The 9,556-nt window shown below is 43.5% G+C and overlaps 1 protein-coding gene across 2 annotated transcripts in view; it reads right to left on the reverse strand.

Annotated features, from left to right (window-relative positions):
- Positions 1-9,550, reverse strand: part of abca1b (ATP-binding cassette, sub-family A (ABC1), member 1B) — a 40,989-nt gene extending 31,439 nt beyond the window's left edge. For both annotated transcript variants that reach the window (XM_013909165.1, XM_013909164.1), the window contains exons 1-3: positions 9,520-9,550; positions 5,565-5,680; positions 4,414-4,507 (exon numbers count right to left, since the gene is read on the reverse strand). In XM_013909165.1, the coding sequence (XP_013764619.1) occupies positions 4,414-4,507; positions 5,565-5,630 (160 nt within the window). In that variant the 5' untranslated portion in view covers positions 5,631-5,680; positions 9,520-9,550. The remainder of the gene's footprint in view (positions 1-4,413; positions 4,508-5,564; positions 5,681-9,519) is intronic.
- Positions 9,551-9,556: the final 6 nt, after the last annotated feature.

The following is a 9,556-nucleotide window of genomic DNA, read 5'->3' on the forward strand; positions in this document are numbered from 1 at the left end:
CCGGATGTACTGTCTACACTGGCTGTCTCTCACCCTTTACCCATCCCTGTTGCTTGTCATGTGTTTCTTTGGTGTATTAAGAGTTTTTTCATGTGCTCTTATATGCAGAGGTGTTTTTTTCTGTTCTCAAACTGATCTCCCTGTTGGAGCTCAGTCTGGGGGAGTTATTTTTTTCTCCTTATCTTTCCTCGTGTTGTGCATACTCCTCTGACCTGTCTTCCCCATGTGATGTTTTTGTGTCATGTATGTATGGTCGGGGGGTAAGATGGCGCCGCTATTGCGTGCACTAGATCGGCAGCCTTAACATGAAATTTCCCACCCGTGGGACTAATAAAGGTATCTTATCTTATTTGCTCAGGAGCACAGTTGAAATATGTTCTTTCCAAAGCGCTTCTTTATCTGGTCACTGTGCAGCAGGTGAGTTTTTCAACAACGCCTTAACTCTTAAATCACCTGTGAGACTTGGCGATGCATTCAAGTACACCCCTGAAAGGTCAGAGGTTTTGGAGTAACACGTTGGTGTACAGATGTGATGCACCTCAGTGGGAAACGTTCTCCCGTAACAACTTCACTCAAGCGTGTTAACAACTGAATTTGAGAAAGAGCTGATATTTTTTAAAAAGACAATCAAATTTCAACACTTGAAGAAGTTGCTTTAGGATGAAACATCCACACTTTGGTTTTACGCTTTAGATTTTAAACAGCATCTAAACTTTTTTTAGATGCTGTAAACAGAGTCAACTGAAGTGAATAATGTGGAAAAACCTTAAAAAGAAGCCACAGATGAAGGAGACTGCCCTCACATGACTGATTCAGACTCGTTAAAGGTGATGTCAACAGCCACATTCTCTTTAGAAATTAATCTTAAAAAGTCATTTTACCCTGTTGACTCAATCACATCCATTATACTTCTGATGTTTTTGGCCTGATTGGTGGACAATCGCCTGAAAGAAAAGTGGGATCTACAGCTGAAAGCAGCTCAGCAGCTCAGAATATCTGCCACAAAAACAAACAAAAAAGTTTGAACTGCGTGCAGCGGAGCTGTCGTGTCACGTCAAGTCACATTAATTTGTACAGCACGTTTAGCACGCGGTGTTGACCCAAAGTGCCCACGCAGAGGGATTAACCATTATAAATTCGTCTCCATGAACATGTTCAGAGCTATGCTGGTGTGTAAAACTGGATATTAAAGGATCGAGCGGGCTCCAGCTCGTCTCTGATCCAGCGTGGCGAGTTTCAACACGTCCCTGCAGCTCACATGCTGCGTGAAGCACTGCACAACTATTCTCACACAGCACGAGAAGTGAAAGTACTTCGAGTGCCCAGAGCTTCTGCTTTCACGGGGAAAGAGGAAGACGAGCAGCTTCCTGCTCCATCTTCATCTCCTGATGTTGACGTTTGGCCCGAGTGAGGCAGAGAGGCGCTCCTCCTCTGAGATAATCGGTGAGGAATGAAAGCGCTTCCTTTTGTTTCCTGTGAGGCAGGTTTCATTCATCCAGTAAAAAAGTATAGCCTGAAGCTTCTGATTCTTCATCTTCAGCCGCTGACACCGGATTATCTCAAGATCCCCTCAGTCATTTTAAACTTTGGCATTTTACACCCTATTTGAGTCGGTTTATGCCGACATGTGTTACATTTTAAAAGTTTAACTGCGTCGTTTTAAGGAAGGATTTCCTGAGCTTCAACAGAGCGAGATGAAAAGACGGCTGAAGAGTCAATTACAGCAAATTGCTGTTATTAACTGTGACAAATTCCCAGTAAAATCACAGATATTCCCGGTGCACTGATGCCAGATTTAATAGTAAAAAGTTAACACTTAAAAGCATTTCTTGATCTGGACAAGTTGCTTGAATGCCTTTACGGTAAAGATTTCACGGGGGTGGAATAACAATAGGTCTCTAAGGACAGCAGTGTGGAAAAACACTGGTATATTTCCACTGATTCCACTAATTTCTCTTAAACAATTTTAGGCTGTTCTTCCTTTGTTTTTCAACTGAACTGCTCAACAAATGAGAAAAATTACTTTTTTTCCTTCAAAGTCTCGGCATGAAAACACACGACAGGAAGTCTTCTTTTTTTTCCAGAACTGCTGTAAAACAGTTTGGGGTTGGGGTCGTCCCAGATCGTGACTTTATATCTCACAGGGTTCATCCAGGTTAAAATATGACTGTTGGCTGCACAATATCGTCTGCAGCGGTGGAAGAGTTTACCAATCAGTTGATGGGAAGAACGTGAACTGATCAATCGTGAAGTCTGTGTTTTTGAGGTCTGGACTGTTATGGTAAATGGTAAATGGCCTGCATTTGTATAGCGCTTTTCTAGTCCATAGGACCCCAAAGCGCTTTACACTACATTCAGTCATTCACCCATTCACACACTGGCGATGGCAAGCTACATTGTAGCCACAGCTGCCCTGCCCTGACAGAGGCGAGGCTGCCGGACACTGGCGCCACCGGGCCCTCTGACCACCACCAGTAGGCAAACATGGGGTTAGTTTCTTGCCCAAGGATATTTGGCATGCAGCCAGGATGCAGCCTGGGATCGAACCACCAACCTTCTGATTAGTGGCTGACATGCTCTGCCACCTGAGCTACAGCCACCCCAGCTACAGACGTCGGGTGACGTCAGCTTTCGCTGAGCGGACGTGTCAGTCAATGCTCAAAGTAAATGAACAAACAGATGGGTGGAAACATAATTAAGTTGCTGACATGTGACTAATAAATGGAGTTACCAGCAGATGTTCAGTTTTTCTTCATTTTCACAGCGCTCGCCGGGCGAAAAGGCCTCGCATCACACAACCATTCGCTATAGGTTTAAAGTGGACCTTCGCTACTGAGTCACCGCTTCACGTCTTCATATTTTGCTTTCAAGGAGCAAAATCCAGTTTTTCTCTGGACATTTGCTGCTTTTTCACTCATTTTCAGTCCAGTTCTTATACCTGACCATTTTTAACCATTTAGCATTAACAAATGAATCACTCAAACATAAAAACTCGCCAAACTCAAGAGATGAACCGGTGTTGAATCTACGCATAACAGAAAACTTAAAAAACACCAATTTCCATCTGCAGTTCAGTCCAGCTTCGAACACCTTTGATTCAAACTTGAGATCGTTTCCATGTGGAAGTAACCTGGAAAATGTTTTCCTGCTTTCTCTCTCTGTGAGATCACCATAACTTGCTGTCTGAGTCAGCTTCTTCTCTCCAACTTCTCCATGTCCTTCGTCATATTTCCTTTCAGGCTTGGGAAGATGTTCAAAACATCTGATTTCAAACAGCTGATTTATTTATGCAACATCGAGGTCTACGCTGAGACGGAAAAAGAAGACGCTGAAGTGAGGTTTAACCCTTTCGTGCAGTTTAGCACTCCTATCAGAGCTTTTTGATTGTCGATGGATCACTGTGGCCTTCACGACATCTGATAATGAGCAATAAAGAGCAATAAAAAACAAGCTCCTCGTGATAAACAACACGGGGAGATTCATTTAGCACATGAAGCTTTAATTTGAAATCCTGCAGCAGTAAGCAATACTGCACTTCCTCCTGCTTCCAGGACCACTGTCAATCAATAACCTCGGGTAATGAGAAATCAATCAGTGTGAAACTGATATCAGATGTTCCTAAAGGTGCAAGGGTCTGAAGAGAGATGATAACCAGCACAAGATATTCCAGCACTCATCTGGCCGCCCCTGGACCCTCCAGGAACACATAAAAACAGGACTCCAGCTGGACTGGGCTGGAATGTATGTGCCTACAGCCTGATCGCCCCCTGTGTGACCACCAATAACTGACACCCTCACTGCCACGCCGGAGGAGGAGACGGGGTCAGGGTGCACAAATTAAGGTAGTTCTATCCCCCCTCCATGATGATGCTGGGGTCAGAAACACGCCTATTGTGTGATTTATATAATGGTGCTGCACCTCACAGCAGGAACGTTCTAGATTTGAACCTTTGTGTTCATGTCTCTCACCTCCAGCGCGTATTTGCACCACCTGACTGGTGCTGGTCCAGTTCTGTTTTGGTTTGACAGTGTTTCTAGCAGAAGCTGTGCTCATTTTTTGTGCAAAGAAAATCACTTTCGTAGCTGAAAAACGAAGTCAACGTAGATGACGTCCAACATACGTCAAACACCGCCTGATGTTGTCACCACCATGTTTATGACATCATCATTTTTAGCCCGAAGCTCCGTGTGCTGGGTCAACCATGACAAGCATAAACTTCGCGTCACACCAAGATTTGTCTCCCAGATCAAACAGACACGATGCTGCAGGCTGATTGGATGAGGATGCTCTCCGACATCACTCTTCATCTCTTGAAACTTTGTGAAACTGGGGCAGCCGTTGCCTCAATGGATCGATCGGCTCAGGACCAGAGCGCCGTTTGATTAGCGTTTAAATAAAGGTTTTCAACTCACACTCATGCTGCTCGTAGGGAGGGTAGTTCAGCCGCACAGAGATGAGGATGAAGAAGATGAAGAGGGGCCAGACGATTTCCGCCAGGAGCTGGAGCTGAAACACACACAGACACACACTTTGACACATAATCCAGCTAGAAACGGGAAACCATTAGAGAAACACAAAAAGAGTGCGTGCATGCGGTCTAAAAGCCTCCTAATTGGCTCCTTTTAAGCTTCACGTGTTTATTATCAGAAGTTATTCATAATTAATGAAAAGTCACTGATCGATCAGCAGCAGAGCACGGAGCCCAAACCAGGTTACTGATCAGGGTCGAGTGAAAATCCCCCCCAAAAAACAAAAAACCCCACATAACTCCAGAGAGGTGACCTTAAACCCCCATCACACTGACCGCTTTGTTTCTGTGGTCAAACATAAAACAAGTCAAACAGGTGGATCTATCCAGATAACACAAACTGAACCAGTTAAAGTCAGCTTCATCTCAGTTTGCAAACATAAAAATGTAGAAAATAAAAGTATTTTTTGTATTTCCAGCTCCTCACATGATGCTTTGCATAAAAGCATCATTAAAAAAATGTTTCTCTCTGTTATCAGACATGTTATCAAACAATCAAGCGATTGATTTATCCAGAAACTGATCAGCTAAATAACATTTAATCTAAATTGCTATACAAGTAGTTCTTTCTCCGAGGACAGGCACACACTGATAACATATACAAACAACATGGCATATATTCCACGCTTTTAGACTTTTCTTCTGTAACCATCTGTAAAAATCCCACAAACACTTTTTCCTTCAGCTAAAGATATCGGCTGTTTCAGGAACCGCATGACTGATTAATAAATCCAACATGTCAGAGCAGAAGGTGCAGTTTCTTTAAGGACAGGAAGGTAAAGGCTCATAAAAGCAGCCTAATCGACTGTTTTGTCTAGCAATATATTTCGTTCAGTCCAACATTTAAGATTTTAAGGGTCTAAAGGTCCTCAAAGGTTATTTATGGACCAAGTGATTGACTGAATAATGCAGAAACTGAAAAACAAAAACCTTTAAAAAGACTTTTTATGGACCAAATGACACCCTGATGAATGAAAAGTGATGTAAAGGTTGACAGGCTAAGCCCTGATGTGTGTGCGTGTGTGTGTGACTGACCGTCTGTCGTCGTCTGTAGGTGAAGTTCTTCCACAGCAGCAGACCCAGCTGTGTAGTGACGGACATTCCTGCCGCCGTCGCTGCTCCGCCTGAATAATCGTCAGCAGCTGCTCGCTCTGCATTAAAGCACAAAACAACACTGAGCTCAAAGGTGCAGGGGTCAAAGGTCACATCAGATACTGAAGCTGCTGATCTCAGTCCAAGTTATCAGCTGAAACACAGTCAGCAACTGTTCCAGTGTTTCCCATCAGAGTCATCCTCACAGGGTTCCCTCTTCATTCTTAGCGAGACCATTTGGAAATAAAACAGGAAATATTTCACAAAGTTAAACACAAATTAAAATCTCATCAAACATTTTTAAATTATCTGAGGATTTTAATCAGAGACCTGACATGTGTATTTTTTTAAGGTGATCGAATCCTGACCCAGGAACCTTTGGAGCAAACTGCACATCTGCCGTCACATCTTTACAAACACATCAAACTGAAATCAGAACTGTGGGCGTCTCCTGGATGATCTCAGGAGAACATCGCAACCCGTTTCAGATCCAGGTATCCTTCTGGAGTCAGGATTTCATTTCCTTAGAATTATTTATAGCGTGGGTGAATCTAAGAAAATCTCCTTTTTTTACCCTCTCAGCTCTCTTGTTTTCCTCCCGGGTTTACTCCACTCTCTCATCCAGATTCGGTCACTTCTGGCTATGAATCCAACGTTCAGGATTTAAAAATACACACCTGAGGGTCTCTCACACCACAAACTCCAAACGAAGGTTCACGTTTTGGTTTCATGCACTCTGGTTTGCTTTAGCTCGAGTTTGTAATCATGCAACAGCACAAAAACAACTTCACCTCTCATACCTCCACCCTGCCATCATCACCTGCATGGGCTGGGTCTCGTTTTGAACCGTGATGACTACTGCCTTCTATTATGACTTTATTAAACAGAGAGCACATCCATCTTGTTGCCTGCCTGTAGGCGTTACTTTATCCCACTTTGTATAACATCAAACCATCATTCAGTAAAAACTTGATCCCTTCCTCGTATTTTGACTTTTTTTCAGGTCTGGATCTGCAAACAGCCTCCCACACACTAATTAGCAGAAAAGGTAGAGAACTCAAGGAAGGTCTAATACCGAGAAGCTGCAAATAAATACATTTCTGCATCTTCAAACACATGCCAAGTGATTTTGTTTCTCTTTGCGAGTTTTTTGCCGTAACTGCAATTGGTCTGAAAGTCTGAACCAAGCAAAACACTCCTGCACGCTAATAACAATCTGAGCACCTGTGATTTAAATCCAGCGTGTAAGCACTCAAACGCCTCAAAGTGCACGTGAAAATCTACACCATAAAGCTTGAAACAAAAGCTTTATCTCTTCCTTTACTGCGGCATGAATACGCACTTAGATACGATATGCGGTGTTTAAGGTCAGACATTTCAATAAATAAGAGATGTCAACTAAAGCTCCAGTCAGCAATATTCACCCATGTGACGTCAGCCCCTGTTTCTGAGCACTTCTCGTGGGCCACTGGTGGTTTTCTTTACAAAAAAGCAGAACACGCACAATGTAAGGCAACACGCAGATGCAATGCTCTCTAGTTCTGTATTTTATTTTGTATTGATTTTAATCGTTCACCTCCCACATACTGGTGTGGACACCGAGAGCTGCAGAGCCTAAGGATGTCCACGCCGAGCCCCACCCTCACCGTCTGATAACAAACTTCATGTCACCCTGCAGACTCTCGGATGCAGAAACAGTAAAACTTGATAAGAAAATAAAAAAGCGAGCTGGTTTTACACGTGCGCTACAATAACCTGAGAGTGAGCCACAGGTGTCGCTCTTTAACCTGCAGGTCTCGGGTTTAAAGTCTGGGTGGTGTGAGAGGTCATCATGCATCCTGTCGCCGGGTTTAGGCAGCTCAGGTGTTACTCGTGGTGTTAATGAGATTCAGGACATGGTAACAGAACAGGACCCTAAGAAGGGGACCAGGAATTAGGGACTAGGTGACTCTCACAGTCTGTTTTAATGGGTAATAACCCTTACAGTCAAAAACGCCCAGCATCCATCCCTGTGTATAGCAGAAACCCCGACAATGACTTTTCTTCATCTTTTAATTTTTTTATTTGAATTATATTTCGAGGAAGATCCTTTTGAAGGAATTTTAGTTATTATTCACCTCTGGCTCTAGTGTGTCTTTATCCTGTCTTCCTCCCCTCACCGCCAACCGGTCGCAGCAGATGGATGCCCCTACCCAAGCCTGAAAAGGGAGTTTTTCGTTGCGTCTTGTCTCATCACAAAGCAGGCACTAAAGATGGAGTCTAAAACGAATCGATGTACGCTCTCTGGACATCTACCTGCTGCATCACCGCAGGGATCAGCTGGACGTCAACTGGGAGCTGCAGCTTTCAGGCATGATTAATCTGATCTGAGCAAACACATGTGAAGAGCTGCAGTGCATGCTTAAGAAGTGATGAGTGCTGAGCGTTTAAGCTGGAACTGATCTTCTCCTATCACCGCTGGCATTTACATTCATGCCTGTCACCTGTATGTTAGGATCACGTCTTTAATCTAAACTGCTGAGCTCGATTTCTTCTCTTTCTTTTGTGCCGTGCAAATTATCAGCTGTGTTGTTTCTTCCGTCTCTGAAATAAGACTTAGCGTTACTTATCCTGGGCGTAGTCTTTAGTTTTGAAAGTTACAACTAATCTGCCTTAATCTTTGAGCAAAGTCGAGAATAGTCTGAGCCGCCCGTGGTTTTAAATAAAGTTTTCACTGATCTGAAAGTAGTTTAAGGAGCAGTGGAGAGTTTAATCAGCACTGGCCTGACTGATCAATGTGATTGGGCAAAAAGGAAGGAGACCACATGGACACACACACACACCTTTACTCACACTGATCAATGAGCTGCAGCTCCGCCTCTAACACACACACACACACTTGTTTCTTGTGGTGTGCCCATGATTAAATCAGAAGGTCAGAAACGGCCTACGGCACAACAGCTGCTTCATCTATAGAAAACTTTATCGATAAAGCTCGATCAGGTAAATCTGCAACTCCACATTTCACCTCTAAAACGCCACACTGTCATCGTCAAAGTCTGAACAAATCAATGCAGTTACTGATTAAGGGAAATGATTCGAATCCAATCATCAGTGATAACACTCCCAGACTGAGGATTTAATCTCTGTGGGTTCTAATAGACAGCGTGACACACACACACACACTGAGGAAATATGACAATACTGCAGCCTGACTTGGCATCATCTACAACACATAAAAACTGAGCTTGTCTTCACAGACTTTCTAAAAGCAGATTCTGCTGCTGGTTTCAGCTCATCAGATTTTACTCCCCTGGGACTGTGAAGGAGGCTGTGTGGCGTAAAAAAAAAAAAGCTGAGTAAATATGAACATTTCACACACACTCACATGTGGAGGTTCAGGAATAAACATTTCCGGGCAGATAAAACATGTCAGAAGCTTTGATCTGCAGTTCGATACCGCTTTAGGAGTTTGATTCATAAAACCTCAACTACGGCTGCTGCAGCGTCCCCAGCGGTACGATCACAAACTGCACATTCTGCTTCTCAACTCGCTTTAAAACTTTATTAAAAATCCAAATAACCCCCGCTAAATGTATTAAAATGCACTTTGAAAGCAAGAGTTTATTCTGTTTTTTAAAGAGTTTGACGTAAACCGGGTTCACGCCCCGATGTCCTCCTCCTCTTTACTGTCTCACTTTTTGTTCTTTGGAGTTTATTTTGGAGCCTCTTCTGCGCTTTTTATTCAGTCCGAGAACCTAAAGCGAACTTTTCCCTTTCCCCCTGAGAAAAAAAAGGTGAAGCGTTTAAACCGAGTCCTGTGTTCCCGCTGTACAGCAGTTAAACCGGATTAAAGAGCAGAAGCAGAGGGGAGAACATGAAAGAGGGGGACAGGAGGAGAGAAGCGAAGTGATCTCACCTGTGTGGCTAGCAGTCAGTTGCTCGGTCCGGGACTC

The sequence above is a fragment of the Pundamilia nyererei genome, unplaced genomic scaffold, assembly GCF_000239375.1.
Source record: "Pundamilia nyererei isolate P.nyererei 1_Seehausen unplaced genomic scaffold, PunNye1.0 scaffold00020, whole genome shotgun sequence".
In the NCBI taxonomy this organism is placed as follows: domain Eukaryota; kingdom Metazoa; phylum Chordata; class Actinopteri; order Cichliformes; family Cichlidae; genus Pundamilia; species Pundamilia nyererei.